Here is a 25,344-nt window from a genome sequence, read left to right on the forward strand (position 1 = left end):
GTTCGCGGCCACGCACAGTGACAACATGCCAGGCCATCCCAGAACACATGTCACCGGGAATGGGTGGGGCTGGGCAGGCCCCAAGAGACAAATTGACGCATCCAAAGTAACCACCAAGCAGCAGAGGAGGGGTTCGAGTCCACCCAGGAACCGGAGGCTGAGCCCTGCCGCACGGGGCCACCCAGGCGTGGAGGACAGGGCTGCAGACATCCTGCTGTCAGCACGTGACAGGCCGGGCTCATGGCGTGGGGGTGGGGAGGGCCCACGCGGACACGGAGATGACCTCACTGGCCTCACAATGCACGAATGGAACCTGGAACCCAGGGTCCAACAGCCACGCTCGCCGCAGACCCTGGCTCACTTGTTAGGCGACGGAGGAGCAGGCAACATGTCCTGTGAGCTCCCTTCGTCCCCTGGCTCAGATGTCAATGGATGGTGGGGAGGGAGGCTGGTCCGTGCTCTGCGCCGCTGGACCACAACCCGGGTGACACCCCACTCCGGATCAGGATACCAGCCAAGATCCCATCCACAGCCCCCGCCCCGCCCCAGAGCCGAGCCAAGACCCGGGCCGAGACCTCGGCAGGGACCACGGCGCTTCTGGCCCTTTCGCTGGAGGAGCACAAAGGTGGCCCCTGCCAGCCAGGAGCAGACCCCTGAAGGCCAGGGGGACACCCAGACTGCTCATTGCCCAGCCAGTATGCTTGCGGTCCAGGAGCACACCCTGACCACCCGTGACTTTTCCTGGATTTATGGGATCCAGGGCTGCCCACTGTCTATCCTGGGGCTCGGTATCCAGGGACGCCCAGTGACTGTCCGCGGCCCGGCCCAGGGGCCTGGTATCCAGGGACACCCAGTGATTGTCCACAGCCCGGCCCAGGGGCCTGGTATCCAGGGGTGCCCAATGACTGACTGCAGCCCGGCCCAGGGGCTCAGTATCCAGGGACTCCCAGTGACCGCCCGCGGCCCAGCCCAGAGACTCGATATCCAGGGGCGCCCAGTGTCCGCCCGCGGCCCGGCCCAGAGGCCCGGTATCCAGGGGCACCTAGTGACTGTCCGCGGCCCGGCCCAGGGGCATGGTATCCAGGGACACCCAGTGATTGTCTGCGGCCCGGCCCAGGGGCCCAATATCCAGGGGTGCCCAGTGACTGACTGCGGCCCGGCCCAGAGACTCAATATCCAGGGGCGTCCAGTGACCCTCCATGGCCCGGCCCAGAGACTCGATATCCAGGGGCGCCCAGTGACCCTCCATGGCCCCGCCCAGAGACTCGATATCCAGGGGCGCCAAGTGACCCTCCATGGCCTGGCCCAGACACTCGATATCCAGGGGCGCCCAGAGACCGCCCGCGGCCCAGCCCAGAGACTCGATATCCAGGGGTGCCCAGTGACTGCCTGTGGCCCAGCCCAGAGTCCCGGTATCCAGGGACGCCCAGTGACCGCCCGCGGCCCAGCCCAGAGGCTCGATATCCAGGGGCGTCCAGTGACCGCCCGCGGCCCAGCCCAGAGGCTCGATATCCAGGGGCGTCCAGTGACCGCGCGCGGCCTGGCCCAGAGTCCCGATATCCAGGGACGCCCAGTGACCGCCCGTGGCCCAGCCCAGAGGCTGGATATCCAGGGGCGTCCAGTGACCGCCCGCGGCCCAGCCCAGAGGCTCGATATCCAGGGGCGTCCAGTGACCGCGCGCGGCCTGGCCCAGAGTCCCGATATCCAGGGACGCCCAGTGACTGACTGCAGCCTGGCCCAGGGGCCCGGTATCCAGGGTCGCCCAGTGACCGCCCGCGGCCTGGCCCAGGGGCTCGGTATCCAGGGACACCCAGTGACCGCCGGCGGCCCTGCCGGGAACCCCAGCATTGGGGGTCTGATATTCAGGGAAGGGACCTTGGCAGAGGCACCTGAGAAGCCACTGCAGCCCAAAGTGGCCCTGAGGTCCTTCCTGGCAGTGCCCAGGCCCTGGGTGCAGCAGCTCCCGGTCTTGGTGGAGGAAGAAGAACCTCAGAGCGACACCGACGCCGAGGACACAGAGCCCCCGAAGGCAGGCCACGACGCTGAGGAGCACGCACTGGCCCCGATGGACCAGCGAGCCCCGGCCTGCTCCGAGGCCAGGGACCTCCTGGAGGCCGAGCAGGCCTTGGAGGTGGAGCTGGCCATGCTCGACCTGGCGCTGGCCAAGCAGAACCTGGGCCTGGTGTGCGACAAGGTAGCCTCCAGGACCCCCTACGACGACAACCTGGACCTGGACCTGGATCTGGACGACTACCTGGACCTCGACAGCAACTCGGACTTGGAAATCTAGTGCCCCATCATCTCCCACAAGGGCCCGGCATCATTGTGATCTGGGACGCTGAGTTCCAGCGGCCCTGCTGACCCCGTGGAGGAGGCCGCACCCCCAGACTCGTCCACCACCCGTCCAAGTGTCCAAGCTGAGACCCGCAGATGTCACTGCCCCTCCCTGACCCCCCCCTACCCCACCCTCCTCAGAGCCCTGTGCCGCCCCTCCCAGAGACCCCGCCCTCCCCTTGAATAGCCAAGACTGCACTTTCCCCTCATTTATTTCATATTTGATTTGTAATGTTAGTATTTTAATAAAAGCTGGTTGTGACTCACTTCAGTAGCATCACTCAAGCCGTCTATGCACACGGGGTTCCACAGGAGCGAGAGGCCCTGCAGTTGGAAGCCATGGCCTAGCATGGCGGGGGAGGCCACAGCCAGCCTGGAGGAACGGGCGGAGGGGAGGGAGCGAATGCCTGGGGCCAGGGGACAGATGGGGCCTAAAGCTCGACCAGGGCCCCGGGCCATATGGGGATCTTGGGTCCCTTGGCAGAGTCCCTGTGCAGGAGGCCCTAGGAGGAGGCCCTTGGTCGTGGACCCTGTGGTCAGACGGCACTGGAGTCTAAGGAGCAGCGGACTCTGCATCTGCCAGATGGGCTGCTGCCCTCCAGAGCAGGATGAAGAAGAATCACACAGCAGGGTGTGGGGTCACTCCAACTGCAAGCTCAGGCTGTGCGCCTCCTGAAGCTCTGGCGATGCACAGTGCTGAGAGCAGAAGGCGGGCTTCTCTTCTGGAGATCTTTAATCCATCTTAGACACACAAAGCCAGGCTGATTTTAGGAGGGCGTGACTGAGACTTTCCCCACAGGGTGGGGTGGACTCTGAAAGACGATCTTGTATGAAAATGGTCTGGATGCCATCCCACTGCCCTTGTCCCCACCACTGATGTTCTGGTAGTCATGGCACCTGGCACAAAGCTGTTGGGACAGGGTTGGGCCCAAGGGGTTTGGGGATTCTCTAATAATAGATTAGCTCCTGCCATATCAAGGGAGCCATCATTATATTCTCTGCACAGTGGCCAAGCTGAGCCACACCTGGTCCCAGGTGAGGAGACAGGGAAGGCCCAGTGCTGCACGTACCTGAGTTAGACTCCCACACCCAATGAAGATGAAGTGGGGTTCTGAGGTGGCCATGGCCATAGACAGAGTGGATAGAGGTAAGGGGGCAGAAGCCAGCAGCAGGGCATCAGCAGGAAATTATTAGCAGCCACAAACAAAAGGAAATACAAACTATACATTCACAAGTCACAGATGACCTAATACTATATACACACAATTCTAGGGAGTCTAGAAAATACCCTTTGTATGCTTTAAGGTCCCCCACCTCCCCTCTGATCCTCCCCCCTGGCTCTCCACACACACATACCCTCTCCTCCTACCCCCCCCCCGCAGCTCCCCCCTTTCTCCTGATCCTTTCCCCTGGTCCTCCCCCCTGATCCTCCCTATTATCCTCCTCTCTGATCCTCCCCACTGGTCCTCTTGCACAAGAGGCAGAGTGCATGCTGTGGCCTCCAGGAGGATGGACAGACATCTCACTGTGCTTTGGGCGACTCCCTCATGGGGCCCAGCATCTCCTTGTGACACAGGCCAGGCCCTGTAGCTCACTGCTACTTTCTGATACAGCGTGGCTCCCCGCAGCCCAAAAGACATGTCCGGGGCTCAGAGTCAAAGCTGGTCCAATGGAAAGGGCAGACAGCGGGGCAGACATAAAACCAAGAGATGGGGATGCAAACATGGCACTTGGGCGTGTGTATTAAAGACTGATAGTGAATTAGGGCATTATTTATAAAGCCTTTAGTATAATTCTCTCCTCCTTGAAAGTCCAAGGACATAGTTTTTCCCCTCCCTTTCTTCCTCTGATAGTACAAATTTCATTTTTATATACTTTTTCATGTTCTTCATGTTCATCAGCATCATTGGGCGTGCAGAGAAGGGCAACGGCTGTTCCTGGGTTGGGAAGAGGAGGACCATGCTTCCTCCCGTAATGGGAGGAAGTGGGTCTCCACTTCACCAGTTCAGAGCCCGGGCAGCCGACAGCCCAAAGCTGGGGGGGGGGGTGAGCGTGGCTCGGCAAGGCCAGGGGCCACCCAGCTCAGCCAGCCTCCTCATGGAGAGACTCTCTGCGTGTCATGCTTGCCGTCTCAAGTAAACCGACTCTGTCTGCTCTAACCACCTTCTACCTTTTAAATCTTTCGTTAGAGGACACATGAACCCAAACCCTAGAAGGCATCAGAGAGGCACAGATGTGACCAGGCCACAGATGCCACAGGACTCACGATCAGAGTCTTCCGTCCCTTCTCACCTTCCCTCCACCCGTGTCCCTATTTTTTACTTATTTAACTATCTATTTTAAATATGTGAGAACAAATAAACAAAATCCCCTGCATTCAAACACAAGCCAGGACAGTGTGAGCCATTGCTCCTGCACATCTCAACACATCTCCAGATTCTCTCTCTCTCTTCCCCATGCAGGCCAGCTGACTGAGGGACATTGTATTTGCTTATCTAATTTATTCCAAAATCTCCCACCTCATTAAGCATCCATGGGAGCCACTGACTTAAGCCTGTGTAATATTCCCTCCCTCCTCCATTCTTAACAAATTAATCTCAGAACACAAGGTACCTCCACCTCTTGTAAGTTGTGTTTCAGTGTCTCGTGCAATGGCTTCAATGGCAATCCTCTCAGCAAAGTGCCACTGGGTTGGGTGTCACCATCTTTTCTTCACAACATTTTGAATGCTTGACCTCTGTCATTCCTAAGACTGGACATCTGCCAGAACTCACACAGTAATTGCAGTATTAGATACATTTTTTCTGGCAATGGAACAGCTTATGAATTCAGAAATTGTGTAATAATCGGAAGACAAATATAATGAAATAAAGAAGCAAATTTTCCGTGAGAGAAAGGATTTTTGTAATGAAAAATTTCCTCTTGCTATTTTTCTCTTCAAACCCCACCTTTTTTTGTTGCTGTTGTTGGTTGGGGGCTTGAACTCTGGGCCTGGGTGCTGTCCCTCAGCTCTTCAGTTCAAGGATAGCACTCTGCCACTTGAGCCACAGCACCACTTCTGACTTTTTCTGTTTATATGATGCTGAAGAATCGAACCCAGGACCTCATGCATGTGAGGCAAGCACTCTACCACTGAGCCACCTTCCCAGCACCAAATCCCACTTTTAAAAGAGGAATCTGAATAAAGTATTTCCAAAGAGAGTGTGCAGCATCTGTGGAATTACACAAGGAAATTCCTGATTACACAAAGCTTGATCAATTTCATGCACAAACCTTTCAGATTATTCTTACAATATATGATTTTCTGAAAGATCATTCTTTCCTAGATGCTTTTGTTCTAAACACCTTCCAGTACAAGTTTGCAGAGGCTGAGACTCAATCAAGCAAATTCAGTCAGTCATATATATTCCTACCAGCCCTCAGCACGTGGGTGACATTTTTAATCACCTATTAAGCACTGAGAGAGAGAGAGAGAGAGAGAGAGAGAGAGAGAGAGAGAGAGAGAGAGAGAGAGAGAGAGAGAGAGAGAGAGAGAGAGAGAATATGCTGGTCTTGGGGCTTGAATTCAGGGTCCGGGTGCGGTCCCTGAGCTTTTTTGCTCAAGGATGACTACCACTTGAGCCACAGCTCTATTTCTGGCTTTTTGGTGGTTCAATGGAGATAAGAGTCTCACAGACTTTCCTGCCCCAGATGGCTTTGAACTGTAATTGTTAGTAATCTTAGTGAGAAGGTAGGATTATCAGCCTGAATCACTAGCACCCAGTAAGGCCATATCTTTTGATATCCTAGGGAACTTCAGGTAACATGTTCCCCTATATAAACTTCTTAAAATCCTTAAATCTCCATAATCAATACAAAAGCATGCAAGTATAATTTGTACTTAGTATGAATATAATTATACTGGTATTTATATATTCTGAAGTAAGGTCATAATTCAAATTATATTTTTATAATAATATAAACAATATTCATCAGATGTAAAGGAATAGTATTTATTTTAGTTTTATGCCTTAATGTACGCACTAGCAAGCTTCAGTGTATGATGAACATAATATATTTACTCTTTCCAGAGCTTCTGTTTCTTTCATTTCTTTCATTTCCACTTGTGCCAAGGAGACCTAGAGTTTCTTCTATTCCTTGCTGTAATGTTTTCAGGGTGTCTATTTTTGACTCCCAGGTCTTTGATCCATTTGGAGTTGATTCTGGTACAGGGTAATAGATAAGGATCTAGCTTTAATTTTCTACAGGTTTTTAACCAATCTTGCCAGCACCATTTACTGAGAGGATGTCTTTCTTCCATTCTTTTTTTTCAGTACCCTTATCAAAGATTAGGTGGCTATAGGTCTGTGGGTTAATTTCTGGATCTTCAGTTCTATTCCACTGGTCCTCATGTCTGTTCTTGTGCCAGTACCAATCTGTTTTGATTACTATGCCTTTGTAGTAGAGTTTGAAATTTGGTATTGCAGCACTGCAGCACTGTTCTTTCTGTTAAGGATTGTTTTTGCTATTTAGGGTCTTTTATTGTTCCATATGAATTTTTGGGTTCCTTCTTCTATTTCATTGAAGAATGAGGTTGGAATATTGATAGGTATCACATTGAATTTGTAGATAGCCTTTGGAAGTATTGCCATTTTCATGATGTTAATCCTCCCAATCTAGGAGCATGGGAGGTTTTTCCACGTCCTAAGAACTGTTTTAATTTCCTTTTTTAGGTTTTTAAAGGTTTCATGGTAGAGGTCCTTCACTTCTTTACTTACTCCTAGGTATTTTATTTTTTTGTAGGGCTATTACAAAAGCAGTTGTGAGGGGAGGGAAAAAAAAAAAGAAAAAAGAGCGGTTGCTTTCCTGATTTCAGCCATGCTTTTCTCATTGTTGCCATACAGAAAAGCCATTTTTTTGTACCCTGCTACTTTGGCAAAGTTTCCAATCAGCTCAAGTAATTTGGGAGTGGAGTCCAAGGGATTCTTTAAATACAAGGTCATGTCATCTGCAAAGAGGGAGAATTTTACTTTATCTTTCCCTATTTGGATCCCCTTTATGTTTGCATCTTTTCTTATTGCTGTAGCTAGGCATTCTAATACTAAATTGAAGAGAAGTGGAGAGAGTGGACATCCTTGTCTTATTCCTGAGTTTAGAGGAAATGGCTTTAGCTTTTTACACTTGATGAATTTTTTGTGGACAATTTTAGTAAATTGGAGGACTAGGAATGCCTTTTCCAGTTTTATGTATGGTTGCCTATATGCAGGTAATAAGTTCAGAAGCAGTACTGATTTGATCAGTAGTTATAGCAGAACAGAGGCCTTACTTTTACCAAAATTTCTATTGTTGATCCTTTAAACAACCTTGATGAGTTAATTTCTTTGGGATAAGGAGTAGAGTCAATAAGCTAGTAGATTTCCTTAACAAGCATGTTGTATTCTCTTATAATCTGATAAAGATTTTAATAGGAAGATGAAAAACTTTATAAAAAGCATCTTGTCTGGACTGGGAATTTGGCTCATTGGTAGAGTGCTTGCCTCACATACATGAGGCCTTGGATTTGATTCCTCTGCACCACATAAGCAGAAAAAAGCCAGAAGTAGTACTGTGTCTAAAGAGGTAGGGCACAAGACTTGAGCTGAAGAGCTGAGGGACAATGCCCAGGCCCAGAAAAAAAAGTATCTTGGGAAAAAAGTATCTTGACTGTGATGTTTTGTTTTCATTCAAATACATGGAAGTGTGTTTCAACTTGAAAATAATGTTTAGCTTTTAATGAAGATTTTTAACATATTAAGACCACTGTTTACTTAGAAAAATTTAACCTAGCAAGATCTATTTCTTGAAAAGACAAAATGCTTAAGTAGGGATACATTGTAACAATGAGATGTACAAGACACTATGTTGCAAACAAACTTTACTACTTAGGAGGGTAGAGGGGAGGGAGTTGTGGTGGTGGGAGGGAAGGGATAGTATGGGGAAAACAAAGGAGGAGGATGTACTCAATTACCTTGTTCATGTAACAGTAACCCCTCTGTACAGTATTTTCACAATAAAATATGTACAAAATAAAATAAAAACAGTACTCAAAAGTGATCTATTTCTTCTCCATGTAAATTTTAAACACTTGGTTATTTGATTTAATATATGTCAGCCACATTGTTATTTATTCACCTTTACAGCTATGACTGGTTCCAAACAGACTCTTTAGTCACCTTCATCATATACACAAATGAGAAGGTAAGAATTTCTTTAAATATCAGAAAGCACTGGGCACCAGTGGCTCATGCCTGTAATCCTAGCTACTCAGGGGGCTGAGATCTGAGGATCATGATTCAAAGCCAGCCCAGGCAGGAAAGTCCTTGAAACTCTTACCTCCAATAAACCACCAGAAAACCAGAAGTGGTGCTGTGGCTCAAGTGGTAGAGCGTTTGCCTTGAGACGAAGAGCTGAAGGACAGCGCCCAGGCCCAGAATTCAAGCCCCACGACCACCACCACCAACAACAACAAGAAAAAAAACTCAGAAGGAAAAAAAGTAACACTCAGTTTCAGTAAATATTAGTCATGTGCCAGTTAGAGAGATTATACTGCTGTGGCTTTCTATATTTAAACTATAAATGGTGGTCAGATGCCCTTTGAAACCAGTCAGGGAGATTCTCTCATGTTTGTATAAATAACTTCTTTTATCCAAAGCACTATCTTAGGTTTCCAGGATCTATTAATGACCCAGATCCAGAGAGACCTGGCTTTTACCGCCTTACAGTCCCGCTGGAAAACTGAACATATGAGTGCCTAACTTCAAGTACATCCTTCAACAACTGTTGTGGTCCCACTGTGTGGGAACCACACAGTGTTTAATGAGAAATTTGGCAGCTGGGAATTTTGGAGAATTTTTCTCCGTCTGTGGTTAGCGGAGCTATATGTGAGCCAGTGGGTTCCTCTGACTCACAGCAGGACTGAACACTCTGTCGGCCTGCACTGCCTCTAGCTACTTCAGCCCCGGCTGAGGAATCTGTGCTTGTCTGCTTCCCCAGTCTCCACATCACACAGTAAGATGGCTGGGATGCAGGGACAGTTTCACATGGAAGTGATGTGTTCAGTGCAGGGTGTACAAAACAGAAATAAATTTAGCAGGTGCTGTTGATACCAAATAATGCTCTAAAGTAGTCCCTAAAGTTTATGACATGAGAGTTATTGGGTAAAGTAGATATTAAAAAGGCAAATGTGTAATGAAAATTGTGATAATGTTCTTTGAAGAACTGGGTTATTGCTTGGGGCGCTGTAAAACAGTAGCAGAAGAACAACTACTGATCACTCTAAAAAGAGCTTTGTACAAGTATTGGAGAAATTTTACTTCTTCCTAATGCTTCCTTTGCTTTCTGTTTAAGAATATCAGTTTGGAGTTAATAATCATTGATCATCAGGATGGTTCCTTTAAAGCAGAAACAGTCATGAAGGATTATTCATATCTTATACATATTGGTGAGATTTATGAATGAAAATGTCTTCCTGCCTTTAGTTGTGTTACGTATTTATTAGTTGGTGTGCGGTCTAGATGCTTGGTAACTATATTATTTTATATCCTATTGTTGTTATTTTGTTTTTTCTTTTTCTTTAGTGCCAGTACTGAGGCTAGAATTCAGGGCCTCATGTTCTTGCATGGTTTTCTTACTAGTGCTCTGCTCTACAAATTGAGCCACACCTCCCATGTAGCATTTGGCTGATTAACTAGAAACAGTTTTTTGTTTTGTTTTGTTTTGTTTTTGGGTCTGGTTGTGGGGCCTGAACTCTGGGCCTGGGTGCTGTCTCTCAGCTCTTCAGCTCAAGACTAGTGCTCTACCACTTGAGCCACAGGGCCACATCTGCCTTTTTTTCTTTTTGCTTATGTGGTGCTGGGGAATCAAACCCAGGGCCTGAGGCATGCAAGGCAAGCCCTCTACCACTGAGCCACCTTCCCAGCCCTAGAAACAGTTTTTGAGGGCTTCCCTTCTCTTCCTCCTCCTCAGGTGGCTTCAAATCAAACTCCTCCAGGTCTTAATCTCCTGAGAAGTGAGGATTCCAGGTGTGAGCCAGCCTCACCAGGCTGAATTCTGCTAACATGTGGCATTGTGGTCACACCCTTCCAAGCTTAAGCAAGTAGATGTAATCAGAATGGATAATGTTTGTGGGCCCAGCTCTGATAAGTCTCTTCTGCTTAGCACCTACAAAAAAGTCTCTGGAGCTGGACACCAGTGGCTCATGCCTGTAATCTAAGCTACTTAGGAAGCTGAGATGTTAGGATCATAGTTCAAAGCCAGCCAGGGCAGGAAAGTCCGTGAAACTCTTATCTCCAATAAAACACCAGGAAACTGGAAGTGTTGCTATGGCTCCTGGGGCAGAGTGCTCCTCTTGAGCTGAAGAGCTGAAGGACAGCACTCAGCCCCAGAGTTCAACCCCATGACCAAACAAAAAAAAAAGGTGTATAGAGAAATGGTGGCTAGCCTCCTCCAGCACAGTGTTCACTGGGAAACTTCCACTCACTTGCTTCTTGCCTGTAATAAGGCCTGTACCACAGCTTCATACTGCCTCCTTCAGCTGCTTCTACTCATGCCTGAAACCTAGCCAGCCAACTAGCAGTTTTGAAGGATTCTAGGTCTATCAGAGAAAAGACACCAGCAGTAAACTCCAGAAGCAGCGCCCCATTGTTCCTCTGATTCCCAGCCATATGAAGCTGACTCTAGCATTTTATCATTTGCTCCTTTTATGATAATTTATGGTTAGAAGGAGAAGCAACACATACACACACACACACACACACACACACACACACACACACACACACACAAAAGCAACAACGATATAATCTTAGTGCTTTTAAATATATTCTTTGAAAAATGTTCTTCATATAGAACTTTTCAATTGCCTTTGTAAAACAGGCTGGAACTCCAGACTTGAGCTGACTTGTGTGCACCTTGCTTTGCTGTGTTAGTGAAGAAGTACCTTTGGTTCTGAATTTGGCCAGCATTGACCTTTTTTTTCTATTTTCTTCATTCACCAACTGCAAATCCTTAAAGCTCTTTTTAGAAATACATCCTTCCCTTAAGAAGGTTTTATTTCTCTTTACTGTTAGCATATGGTGGAGTCACCCTCATAGGAGGGTCTTCATCACAGCTGAAAAGTGCCCAGTAGTCATTGGCACTGTCATGATTTCTCTGTAGTTGAATTCCCTGGGCCAGCATTGGTTGTGCTTTGGAATCCCATGTCACTAACCTTCCTCACATTGTAGCTGTCCAGTCCAGCCAGAGCCATACGTGGAGTTGCCCCAACAGCTGCCATGGCAGGGACTTCTCACAAGGGAGTGTCCCCAAACTATTGCAAGGATGAGAGTCCAGGGAGGGTCAACAATCTCCTGTGTGAATATGCATTAGGGAAACCCAGTACAATGTGATCACAGCACATCCCCAAGGCAGACATTGGAGGGAAGTGTATTCTGTTGTGTCAATGAGGGGTCAGGTTGCTGAGGTGATGAACTGATTTGAGAACTTTGTCTTTGGAGACTAGCCACTGTCTTAAACAGAGTTGTGGATTATGTCCTTTCTCAGTGCCTGGGAATACATGTATCCATGCCTCTGCTGGGGTTCAACCCACAGAGGAAAATGGGTAGCTGGCTAGGTCACAGGGCAGCCGTGGTAGTTCATATTTCTTGGTCAGAACGGGGAAAGTGGACAACAGCACACATGAACAACTAAGCAAAACCCAGTACAAATGAGAAATGCGTCGTTGGCAATAGAGAAAAGGAAAGGTTGGTATTTCTTTCATTTATTTACCAAAATAGCATATGATAAAATGTTAATTCAAATACATAAAATAAAAAATGTAGTTCCTCCTTTTCTCTCTCCCAAATGATCTCATTGGTAATGCTATGATGAAAAATATGATATACATATAATTAAAATTATTATGTAGATATCTTCTTATGTCATTATGGAAAACCTTTGATGCCTTTTTCCCTCTTCTTTCTTTTTCTTAATATTTTGTGCCAGTCCTGGGGCTTGAGCTCAGAGCCGGAACACTATCCCTGTGCATCTTTTGCTCAAGCAGTCTACTAGTTGATCCACAGCATCACTTATGGCTATTTCTGTTTATGTGGAATTGAAAATTCAAACCCAAAGTTTCATGCATGCTAGGCAAGCACTCTACCACTAAGCCACATTCCGAGCCCCTTTGATACCATTTTTATTTGACCCATTACAAAGTTTACATGTAGATAAAATAGATGAATATCTAAATATGTTATCATCTGTCTTTTTTATTTTAGAACATATTTAATAATTGATTGTCTGTATTGTAGGAAGGGTTTGATCTGTTAAATTTATTTCAGCAGCTTTAAGCAGAAGTGTACATACATATATACGTAGTACATGGCTACAGAGAAAATATTTAGAATTTTACATGCATTAATTTAAAATGTATACTCATATATTTAAACTTTGTATGTTTCCTCTTTTATAAGAGCTTTTCAGCTTTTCTGGTTTTCTGGTGGTTATTGGAAATAGGAGTCTCATGGGCTTTACTGCTAAAGCTGGCTTTAACCACCTTCCTCAGATCTCAGCCCCCTGAGTAGCTAGGATTACAGGTGTGAGCCACTGGTGCCCTGAAATCTGTAAGATTCTTATCTCTACTTCCTGAAGAAGTGGAGCTGTGGATAAAGTAGTAGAGCTCGAACCTTGAATATAAGCTCTGGGATGTTGCCCAGGCCTTGAGTTCAAATCCCAGGAAGGGTATAAGATTTTTTTTAAAAGACAGAAAGACCAGACAATCAGGGACAGTGTCTCCTACTTATTATCCTACCTGATAAGGAGACTGAGATAGCATCTAGTTTTAAAGTTGTTGTGGGTCCTGCTTTGTCCCACTATGGACTCAGCTATAGGCTCTCTCCAGATTTGTATTCTCCACAGTGTCCTCTCTGCTAAATACCTGACCCTGGCTATGAGCTACTACAGCCACCAGCACCCACACAGGGCCAAGCCCCAGGCCCTACCCAGCCTTCCCGTGACCCAGGATCTCTTCTCTACCCATCAAGACCCTTCCTCTGGTCTGGGTACCTCATCCCAACCACATAGTCATGAATAGGAGGTGGTTTAAGTTGGATTTTCTATCTCTAGCAGGAGTGATGTTTTCAGTTCACTGATCTCTTTCAGGGACATTCTGAGGTCCATTGGTCTTGAGCAGCCCATGGTGAGGCTGAAGAGCAACACCGAGGCCTTCAGTCATGGATCCTTGGACTCAGTGCTTTAACTTTAACGTTAACAGGCAGCATCAGCTATCTGTTTACTCTCCTCACACAGAGAGTAGAAACTGGACAACAAAACACTTTATACAATGGCTGAGGTATGTTCAGTAGTAGAGTGCCTACCTAAGCATGTGTGAGGCCCTGAGTGTCATCCTCAGCACCACAAGCAGCCCACCTTGCTGAAATGGACTTTTGAACCTCAGCCAGGAAATCTTACCTACTTAGGAGCCTGAGACATGAAAGAACGCTCATCAAAACAGTGCTGTCAGAAAATTCAGGGAGTCTACATCTCCAAAATAATCAGTAACAGCTGGGCTAGAGAAGTCATGTTTCAAGTGGTAGAGTGACAGCTGAGCAAGCAAGAAGAGCAAACCTGTATGTCTGAGTATAATTCATAGTGCTAGATAAAAAAGGAAAGGTGTTTCCAGACATGGGCTTGCATGCCTTTAATCCCTTGAATCGCTATTATAGGAGACAGAGGAAGGAAGATGGTGAGCTTGAAGCTAGTCTCAAATTCTGCCTCAAAACACGAAGGCTTGTATGCAGAATATTTTTTAGTTTTGTAAAAATGGGCCAAACTCTCTTTCTAGTTCTTTACCCTACTAATTGGCATTTAATGTTACTAATATTCCTTGCCTTATTTTGTTTCCATTTTCCAAAGTGGCTGTCCCATCTTGCATTCCCACCACCAAGCAATGTGAGTTGCTAAAGCTTCATATCCTTGCTCATATTTAGTGTTCTCAGTTTGTTACCTTACTGTTGAGAATTTCTTAGGGTTTTTCTACTTATTTATTTACTTGTTTGTTTGTAAAGGTGCTGTAGAGAGGGGTTATTATTACATACATCCAATTCAGAATACATTTCTTTTTGATCAGTGTCACCCATTTTCTAACCCTCGCCCAGTTTTCCCTTCCTGTGCCCACACATGTGTCCCCACCCATTTTTAATCGTGTTTTGTGAGTGTCACTGCTGTATTTATTCCCCTTTTGTCCCTCCATTTCTGTGCTGACCATACTATCCTCTCCCATGCTCTCCCAATTTGTCCTGTCCTGTCCTGTCCTGTTGTCCTGTTCTGTGTTCTCTTCTCTCTTCTTCTTTCTCCTCTATCTGATCATATCCTATCCTGCATTGAATGTGTCTGCGCTGAAGCTTCCCTACCTCTACTACTGTACCACATCCCCAAATATTCTGACCATACTATCCAGCAATTGTACATGTGGGTATTTGTCTCCAGGACTCCAAAGTGTATATTTACATAAGCTTTTACACATCAATATGTGTTGTAACTTTATTCTCAATTGTCAAAAGCTAAAAGAAAGCAAGGTATCAGTGAATGGATAAATAAACTATGATATATCCAGACAACTTGGTAATCTTCACCATTAAAATGAGCTGTCACACCTAAAAGACATGGAAGGGTCTTAAATGCCTATTTGTTCTTTTTTTGTGAAAGTACTGTACAGAGGGGTTACAATTACTTGGGCAAGATAATGATTACATTTCTTATCAAGTATTGTAGCCTCCTCCTTTGTTTTCCCTTTCCATCCATTCCCATCCTCCCCCCACCCTCCCAACCAATCCTCCCCATTCCCCCACCAAAGTTTAAAGTTTGTTTTCGACATAATGACTTGTACATCTCATTGTTGCAATGGGTCCACCTGTATCCCTATTTAAACAATTTGTTTTTCCCCTGCCCCTCCACAAATTATACCAACATCAAATACAGTGAAAGCAGGGGTTATAACATGGGGGAGGGACATACAAAGCAACAAAGAAATCATCTTATAAATGTGTTAGAAACAATCACATGAAAGAAAAAAAACATTTGAATACATATCTTAGGGTTCATTTCCCTAACATCAACTTATCTGACCTTTTCTGCTTGACTCAGACATATACTAATTTTTGCAAATAATGGAAACCATGGGACCTATGTTTCTTTGGGCCTGGCTTACTTCACTTAATATAATTTTTTCCAAGCCTTTCCATTTACTAACAGATAGGACAGTTTCATTCTTTCTGCTGGTGGCATATAATTCCATTGTGTATATATACCACATTTTCTTGATCCATTCATCTACTGATGGGCATCTGGGTTGGTTCCATATCTTAGCTATAGTAAATTATGCTGCAATAAACATAGTCGTGCTGGTAGCTTTAGTGTGGTCTTGTTTGTGAATTAAATGCCTATTTCTATGTGAAAGAAAATCCACCTGAAGAGGGTCAGATCTGTATGTTTCCAACTATTTTATCCCTATGGATAATATTAAAAGATCAGGGCTGCCAAGATTTATGGTTAAGAAAGAGGAGTAGACACAATACAGAATTTGTAGGACAACAAAAATATCCATTCATACTGTCATAATACTTGTCAAGACCCATATGATGTACAAAAGGTACAAAAGGAGGGGCTGGGAAGTTGGCTGAGTTGTAGAAGGCTTGCCTTGCATCCATGAGGCCCTGGGTTCGATTCCTCAGCACCACATAAGCAGAAATAGCCACAAGTGGTGCTAAGGCTCAAGTGGTAGAGCACTAGCTTTGAGCTGAAGAGCTGAGGGACAGTGCCCAGATCTAGAGTTCTGGCCCCACAACTGACAAAAAAGAAAAGAAAAGAAAAAGAATGTCATCAGTTATAACAGATGTTCCCCTGAGATGGAAGGCATTGATTAAAAATAGATGAGTTGAGGGGAGGGCAGGAGATATTTGGAAAATATCTTTTAGGGTTTAAGTAAAATAAAACTTTCACTGAAATAATAAAATCTCTTTCACTCTTGCCTCCCCCTCTCTCTCTCTTTTTGTTGGTCATGGAGCTTGACCTCTGTGCCTGGGTGTTGTCCCTAAGCTCTTCAGCTCAAGAAGCGTTCTCTACTACTTGAGCCACAGTCCACTTCCAATTTTCTCGAGGGTTTTTATTGAAGTTACATACGAGTTTCCTGCTCCAGCTGGCTTTGAACAGCAATACTCAGATCTCAGCATCCTGAATCGCTAGGACAACAGGCGTGAGCCACTGGAGTTAGGCGTCTCTTTCTCTTTTGAAAAAGGGAGAAAAAAGACCAATCATGAGTTGGTGTGTGGCCAGTTGTAGAACACTTGGCACACTCAAGTCTACCAGGAAATTATGTCTGAGGAATACTGGCACTTGCACAAACACTGTGTTGCCATTTTCTTTTATCAGTCCATACAAAAAACCACGGTTCTTATTTCCAGTGAGAAGTATAATTAATACCAGATGCTGGGGATGGGAATGTGGCTTAGTGGTTGAGTGCTTTTAAGGCCCTGGGTTTGATTCTCAGTTGCTAGTGGCTCACATATCTAATACCTAAATCCACTACTCAAGAGGCTGAGATCTAAGTCTGGGAAGACCAATCTGACCATAAATTGACAGGGAAAAGGCTGGGAGTGGGTCAGAGATTCAATGGTAAAATAGCAGCCTTCAGGAAAAGAGTCAAGCAAGAGTTCAGGCTCCAGTGTGTCCACAAACAGGAAGGAAGGGAGAAAAGAAGGTGTGAGAGAGAAACCACCAGTTCAACTCCAGTACTAGCACAGATATACACAAAGGTACAATTAACATCCAATATTTTTTTCTCACTTTTTTAATTCTATTTTTTGGTAATTATAAGTGTAATGTATTTTGGTAATTATAAACATATTTGAGTTACAGAAATGATTGAGAATTTCAAGCAAACTCAAGTGTTCCTAAAATCTTTCCTGATAAGAAGAAAGGTGTCATTTTTACTAATGATGGTCAAACCAAACCAAAACACAGATAAAAGTACATTTTTCGAAGATGCATCTCCCTATGGGGGAGACAAATGGGAAGTTCTTGGTCTCAGTGAGGGAAGAATTCAGGAGCTGATCCACAGAGGACTTTGAACACAAGTTAACTTCTGGCAAATCTACATTTTAAATTATATTTTTATTGTCTTTAGGTATACAAAGGAATTTCCATTCGACAAATCTTTTCATAAGAACAATGCATTTTGATCAATGTCACCACTTCAATCATTCTCCCCTTTTCTTTCCAAACTATCCCCTCTTCTCAGTTTTCTTGGATATGCAATGAATATTAAGAGTGCATTATCCTCTCTCCTCTTCTCTTCATTTGATCGCCTCCTGCCCTTCAGCTCCCCAAGTACCAGTTTCCCAGTCTCCTCTTGTTTAACTGTGGGTTAGTTGCTCTTTTCCTTTTTTTCTTTCTTCTGGATTTTTGAGTCTTGTGGACATCTTTCATAGGGAAGAGCTGAAAAGGATACAAAACCAGGAAATACATATATCATATATAATCATATAATCTTATTGTATAGTATACAAAGATAGGGTCCTCTGAGGGCAGATTGGGGGCAGCAGGCCCCCTAACAGAGAGCAGCCCTTGGCTCCACTCTCCAGACTCCTCCCCTTCCAGCTGTCAGGGTGAAGGACTGGTCTGGCACTGACAGCTCTTTCCAGGGCCAGGGTCTGAGGAATTACACCTTCTGAATTCTCCCCTGCAAATACCATCCTTCCAATAATACCTTTGTGTACACTTGGCATTTACTTCTACATGTCTCATCTCCACTAACCACAGAAAGTCCGGGAGTAGACAGTGCTAGCTGTGATATCTAAGTTGCTATTCACTGGCAGTATGGTCTCCTATGGTCTGGCCTCAATCTCTCCTGGTGTTGGAAATTTATTCTCTCTCCTGAGCCCCCTTTCCCTTGGAAAAGAATTATATCCATGAGAACAAAATGTGAAATCAGAAAACAGAACAAACTTACTGATAAAGGACAAACTCCTTGCTAAAGGAAAACTCCAGGATAAGGCTGACCAGCAGTCAGCTCTAACCCATTTACATCCTTGCTAAAAAGCAAAAGAATGTCTCTCCATCTTCTCTCAAGTTTACCAACCAAGCTGGCAGCTTTGCAGATTACCACAAACTTTGCTGAAGCCACTGACAACCTTGAGGCTAATTACCAGCTGAACTGAGTTGCTGTGTTAATCCGGAGCTTATAATGAAAATCATTTCGGCCTGGCACCAGTGGCTTATGCTGTAATCCTAGCTACTCAGGAGGCTGAGATCTGAGGATCACACTTCAAAGCCAGCCCAGGCAGGAAAGTCGGTATGACTTTTATCTCCAAAAAAAAAAAAAAAACACACACACACCAGAAAACCAGAATTGGTGCTGTGGCTCAAGTGGTGGAGTTCTTGCCTTGAGCTGAAGAGCTGAGGGACAGCCCCCAGGCTCAGAGTTCTAAACCAACCACTGACCAAACTTTTTTTAAAAGATCATTACTGTAAAATAGACTATCCCCACCCAAGCTTGTATTTTGACTTCTGTAAACCATGCATATGTTTTGACTTTTTGTAATCAAGTATCAATAATGTCAATAGCATTGATAGTATCAGTCATGCTGACCAAGGAAAGATTGTTTTGCCTGTGCTCCTGTGACTCAAAGCTATGTTTTGTTTCTATGTGTCTTTGCTTGCTTGCTTTGGTAAACACCACCCACATGAAAACCCTCCTTATAAAACCCTCCAGGAAAAGCAAACAGGGCTGTTCTGCAGCTGTGCGAGCTGAGTACAGATGCCATGTGGTTAAGGAAAAAACTTCCATCCAGATTGACTGAGTGCTGTCATATCTTACTGGGAAATTGGAGTACTGCATTTTAAATTGGAACACAACACTAACCTTAAACAAAATAGCTCAGTGACTAGAACCTGAGTTCAAGCTACAGAGCCATCAAAAGATAGATAAATAAATAAATATATTCAAAGTACTTTCTAAATTAACCATTTAATTTCCACAATCTGATTTCACATCTCAGGAGATGTGGAAAAGTCAGTCAGTTCTACAGTTAGCTATCTACATAACTGTGTTTTCTGCTGCAGGTGTCTGTGCAATTTATTTCATAAAATCATTTTGATGCCCCAAAAGCAATGCAGAAATTATGTGCTCAATTGATGTGGTAAAATAAAAATCTGAGATTTCTTGAGAGGGGTTGTTTTTCCAGGGGTGTTGGGTGGCATTACAGGAAGAATGAATGAGCTTGTAAGCTTGCAAAAACAACACAGGCATGAAAGATTACTGAGGCTTTCCTCAGCACATGCCCAGAATGCATGATGGAGCCAATGGGTCCCCATGTGCAAACCTGTCAATATCTTCAAGACTTTCTCATCATGGACTGAGCAAGACTCACCTCCCATCTCAGCTTCCCAGAGGAAGTCAGCCTTTATAGCAGATGGAATGAACAGAAGTGGAACCAAAGACCAACAAGGAATTGAGCCACGGAAACCAGAGGAAGATGGAAAGACAGATGCCAACTTGTGCTGACAGGCAAACACAGGTGCCAGGTTTCTAGCGGCATATGGAGACAACTGACTAAAGTACGATTTACTCAGGCATTGGCTCCAGACATTCTGCAACCTTTGCAGGCCTGGTCAGAGGGAAGAACTGATCAAACAGAGCCTACAAGTAAGCCAAGATGCCTATGGATCACTAGGGGATAAGGAGACACCCAGCCCATCCCTGCCTAGGGACTCATGAATATCTCCCCAATCCCTTTTTCCTGAACAACTTCATGCCACAAAGTGCTCAGTTCTGGGTTCCCACTAACAGAGTGTGTCTTCAAAAATTTAACCAGCCTTCAAGAATACCAGGGCTGTCATGAAACCTTCAAACCCAATTCAGTCACAGACATCTACCTTGGCCTTGACAGTAAGTGGCTTGGTGCTCCAAATACCAAACCCTGTGTATGAGCAACTGCTTTGCCCTTTGTGTTCCCATGACAGCGATGGACAGGTGGAGTCTGGCCTGTGCCTATGAACTCTGGCTCCAGCTGAATGAGGGTGTTCTGGTGTCCAGTCTCTCACTTTTTTTTTTAATGCCCAGGGCCAGCCTGAGAGGTGATTTTCCTATTTGTGTTTCTCGTGTCACTGGGGCCTGCAGGGGCACACACAACCCAGCAGTCACTCCCTCATCGCTGAGACAGCAGGAGGGGCCACTGTTCCCAGTCCTTGGCTGAGATGGAGTCTTGAGAACTTCTCTACTCTGGCTGGCCACTAACCACGATCCTTCAACGCTCTGCCTTCCAAACAGCTAGAAGTACAGGCTGTGGGTAGCTAGAATTACAGGCTTTGGGTAGCTTAAATCATCCAAACAAATGTGACATATCAGGAAGCCCAAGGGAGATTAGAACCAGAGGCACAATGGAGCAAAGGAAAAGCTTTCCCTCCCTCACTTATGACCTGTGTGCATCAATGACCCGTTATACCCACGCGCTGCAAGGAAGGCTAGCTAGGATTTTTTTTCCCCCTTAAGAAAAAAAGTCATTGCCTTTCATATATCTTTTGTGCCTCAAGTAATAAATGATTTTTCTCAGTCTTTGGGTAACATTTTCTCCGTATTTATGGAGGAAAAAGGAGATGAACTCGTTAGGACAGGCTGTCATTAATTATTTGATGGAAGTGTGGGAGTAAAATCATTGTGCTGGGAGCGAAATCACTGTCCTAAATTCACATACATTGGCAGTCTGTGTGTTTTTCAGGGATGAAAATAAGGACACTTGTTTGTTATAAATTATGGCAGAAATCAAAATGCCTGTGTGAACCATTGCATTGTGCCCGCTGACAGAATCTGTGCCCCAGCTCCATGCCAGTGTGCTTTTGTTTGCCCCAGCTTCATGCCAGCTTGCCTCTGTCTCTTTTCCTTAGTTTTGAGGAGGCCTGAAGATAGTCCTACTTCAGTAATTTTGTTGATGCATTTCTAGAAACAACTGTAGAAGATCTTTTTTGCCCATAGTACATTGTAAACATGACTGCAGCTTGAAATAAATCTCTATGAAACTTAGAGCTGTGACGCATTAGATACTTATTTCACTGAATATACCATTAGTGGAAATTTGTTTTAGTATGCACATCACAAAGATACAAAACTGTTCAAGTGAGAAGCTACTGTGTGTTCTGCTGTAAGAGATCTTTGAAAGACTTCACATCCGGGACTCACTTGTGTGAGCTAGAGCTGTGAAATGGAAGCAAAATCCCACCATATTCAGGAAAGTAAAAAGATTAAGTCAACTATTGCAGTGGGTGGGATGCCAGGGACTCCCACCTGTAATCCTAGCTACTCAGGAGGCTGAGATATGAAGATTATGGGTTAAAGCCAGCCTGGACAGGAAAGTGCATGAGGCTGGAACTAGTAGACATGGAGAGATCTCTGAAGGACTTCCTACAAAGGGAAGGAAAGCTGTGAGCCTCAAGGAAGGGTTTGGCTTGGGGGAGACAGTGGGTTTGTTCTCAAAGAACAAAAGCCCAGAGTGGCTGACCAGACACTCACACTTTAGTGGGGGTAAAACAGGAAGCTGGCTTATTCTGAACTACCAGTGGCAGGCAAACCTCACACTTCACTCATACGCTAACCTGAGGATATCCCTCATGGGTGGTCAGCCAGAAGCTGTCCACAGGGCAGGTGCAGCCACTGGGGGAGAGGTTGGGGGGAGAGGTCAGTTGGCCCAAAGTGAGAGATCAGGGCCAAGAGGCCCCTCTGAGGGACACCCATCCATCACTGTGGTTGCTGGGTGAGGACCCTGCCGGCTCTGCTGTCCTGACCCTGTGGGAGAGGTCATCGGTCATACTTTTTTCTGGATTCTTTGGAGAAATGGCAAAGAGCAAACCTGGAGAGGAAGTGCATGCTAGATTTCAGCTCTCTTGTTTCAGGCCATCCATTATAAGTCTGGTTAAGGGGAAGGGTTTTGATTTTGTTTTTGTTTTGTGCTGGTACCAGGGCTTGAACTCAGGGCCTTTTGTTCTTGCTTGGTTTTTAGCTGACCCTCTACCACTTGAGTCAGAGCTCTATTTCCTGCTTTTGGATGGTTAATTGGAGATAAGAGTCTCATGGACATTCCTGCCCTGGCTGGCTTTGGAATCTGATTCTCAGGTCTCAGCCTTCTAAGCAGCTAGGGTTACAGGCATGGTTCACCACCAGAGCCTGTGTGAGGGAAATATTTGTATTATATTCCACTGGGAAATGTCCCAGGCCATTTGTTCACACAGCCCAGAGGCGCATGACAGAGTGTGGCTACTTGGCTCCGGCTTCTCCTAAATCACACTGGACCCAGTGACACCAAACATGGCAGGAAAATAAAACTTCAAGAGAAGTTAGATGTTCTTTGGTGGAGAGAGTGCTCTAGTGTTCCTGGGAGAAGTTCCGGGTGGGAAAGTAACCTGGGGTCTGTCACGTGCTCAGGACTAGGGTAAGGGGAAGCTCCTGCAAATAATCCGAGGAAGCAGAATTCTATTTGAAAGGGATGATGAATAAGAGCTAGGTAAGGCCGGCTGTCATGGGAAACACGGTTGTCACATCAGCAGGGCAACACTCGGAAATGGCATTGGGTTGGGGATCTCCGGTCTTACAACTCTGTCTCCCACTCTGCCACATTATTTCTGGGAAGGCTGTGGGCCTCCCAGGCCCCCACTTCTGCTGCTTTGTGTCAGCTCCCCAAGGCACAAGACCAGAGAAGGAAGGCCCTGCGCTGCATCACTGGCAGCCCTCCTCTGTCTCCTCTCGGATTTGCTTTCCTCTGAAGCAGCTGATCAGACACAGTGTCTCGAACAGTTACTAACTCGTCAACATTTCTTCACAGTCAGGCAGACCTGGGAGAGTCCATCATTCCACATTAGTTACACTTGAGGACATGTGTTTTGGTACTTGTCTTCCTTTATGCCTCATTGCCATTATTTTACAAAGCAACATCTGAAGAAGTTGCTATTCCTTTAGCACTTATAGTTAGATGTTGGAACAGTACATTAAATTTTGCATCCAGAGCGTTTGACAATGTTAACTGCAGCAGGATGTGCAGCATAAAAATAAGAATTATGCAGAGCAAATGGCTAATTCTCCTTTTTTAAAAAAGCAAATTGTATAACATAGACATAATTTAATTAAAATAATGTTTTACATGTAAGCCCAATTAATATACAAGCTTTATTTATTTATTTAGGGCCATAACTGGTGCTTGAACTCAGGGCCTGGGTGCTGTCTATGAGCTCTTTTGCTCAAGGCTAGTGCCTACCACTTTGAGCCACAGTGCCACTTCCAGTTTTTGAGTGGTTAATTGGAGATAAGATCTCACAGGGACTTTTCTTCCTGGGGTGGCTTCAAACTGTGATCATCTGATCTCAGCCTCCTGAGTAAGTAGGATTACAGGAGTGAGCCACTGGTGCTTGACCTTACATAAACTTCTTAATCTTTATCAGAAAAGATATGACAGAATGAATAAATACAACAGTGGTGCTCACGAGACACTGTGGAAAATGAACTGGATATCTTGTGGGTGGGGATAGAAGGGAAAAACTGGGAGAGAGTAAGGGAAGAGGAGACATGGTTCAAAAAGAAATGTACTCATTACTCACTACCTGATTCATGAAACTGTAGCCCTTCTGCATATCAACTCGGCAATAACAATAAAAATGTCTATCAGACTGTACCATTTGATCCACTACTGATTTCAACCTTACCTACATAGATCTTAATTAATCAAATAATTGGACAAGTAAATTCAAAGAGTCTTTGAAGTAATTTCTGCCCAATTGTAATGAGATATATTAAAATGATAGAATCAAGGATGCTTATAGTGTTGATTAATGGTGTTAGAGTAGATAGGACCTAAAAGTCTTACTGGGAAAATAAATTATCTATCAGTCATACTTTAATAGTGGAATAAAAATATTTCATTGGAGCAGGGCACGGGTGGCTCATATTTGTAATCCTAGCTACTGAGGAGACTGAGACCTGATCCAGATGGGCCAGGAAAGTCCATGAGACTTTTATTGCCATTAAACCACTCAGAAAAAAACTTGAAGGAGTGTTGTGGTTCAAATTGTAGAGAGCTATCCTTGAGCAAAAGAAGCTCAGAGACAGTGCTCAGGCCCTGAGTTCAAGCCCCCAGGACCTTGTGTGTGCCACTGGTGATACACTGATACCACTATTGTTTGCTTTGCAGATTCCATCATGATCGGGTTCTGGGTTGGCCTTGCAGTCTTTGGGATTTTCATGTTTTTTGTGCTCACTTTGCTGACCAAGACGGGCGCCCCACACCAAGAGTAAGTTTGGGCTGCACCTAAATGTCTCATGCTCCATAGTGACCTAAAGAAACAGCACCTGGTACCAGGGCTGGTTGTTGCCTATGCATGGAGAGACTTGGCAGTGTGTGGTTTGTGGCCAGGGCCCAGGTGCCAGGAGTGGGGATAATGTTATGGCTCTTGCTAGGCAGGTGCTCTACACTAGATCCACGCTCATAGCCCTTGAAGCTTTAAGGCTATGTCTGGGATAGTCTCATGTGTTTTACTTAGGCCAGCCTGGACCACGATCCCCCTATTTAGGCTTCCTCTATAGCTGGTCTGACAGGTGCACATAGGGTGCCTGGCTCCTCCTGGCTTTTTGCCTCTTGCTTCCCTGGTGAAATTGAGCTTCCTGGTCCTTTTCTACAATGTTTATGTTGACCTGGGCTGATTTCTGTATTGAAATGGTGATTAATCAGGATGCATTTTCTCTTTATTTTGAAAAGGATGTACACAGCTTGCCAGATTCAAAGTAGAGGAAAAAAGACAATGCAAAATGAGCTGAGGAATAGCTGTCAGTAAGTACTCAGCTAAACTACTTACCCAGATGCATTGCTGAGTTGAGCTTGAATTTCCTTGATAACAGGATAAAAGGAAATCTCTTATTTAATGCTCCTAACAAGATGAAAAGCATCAACATTAGGCTTTGGACTTAGGAAGGAGATTTTT

The 25,344-nt window shown here is 45.3% G+C and overlaps 1 protein-coding gene across 2 annotated transcripts in view; it reads left to right on the forward strand.

The window, feature by feature from the left end:
• Positions 1–25,344, forward strand: part of Mrap2 (melanocortin 2 receptor accessory protein 2) — a 138,742-nt gene that overhangs the window by 105,688 nt on the left and 7,710 nt on the right. For both annotated transcript variants that reach the window (XM_070011034.1, XM_070011035.1), the window contains exon 5: positions 24,558–24,657. In XM_070011034.1, the coding sequence (XP_069867135.1) occupies positions 24,566–24,657 (92 nt within the window). In that variant the 5' untranslated portion in view covers positions 24,558–24,565. The remainder of the gene's footprint in view (positions 1–24,557; positions 24,658–25,344) is intronic.

Source organism: Dipodomys merriami, unplaced genomic scaffold, assembly GCF_024711535.1.
Source record: "Dipodomys merriami isolate MVZ:Mamm:240054 unplaced genomic scaffold, mDipMer1.0.p SCAF_8, whole genome shotgun sequence".
Classification (NCBI taxonomy): domain Eukaryota; kingdom Metazoa; phylum Chordata; class Mammalia; order Rodentia; family Heteromyidae; genus Dipodomys; species Dipodomys merriami.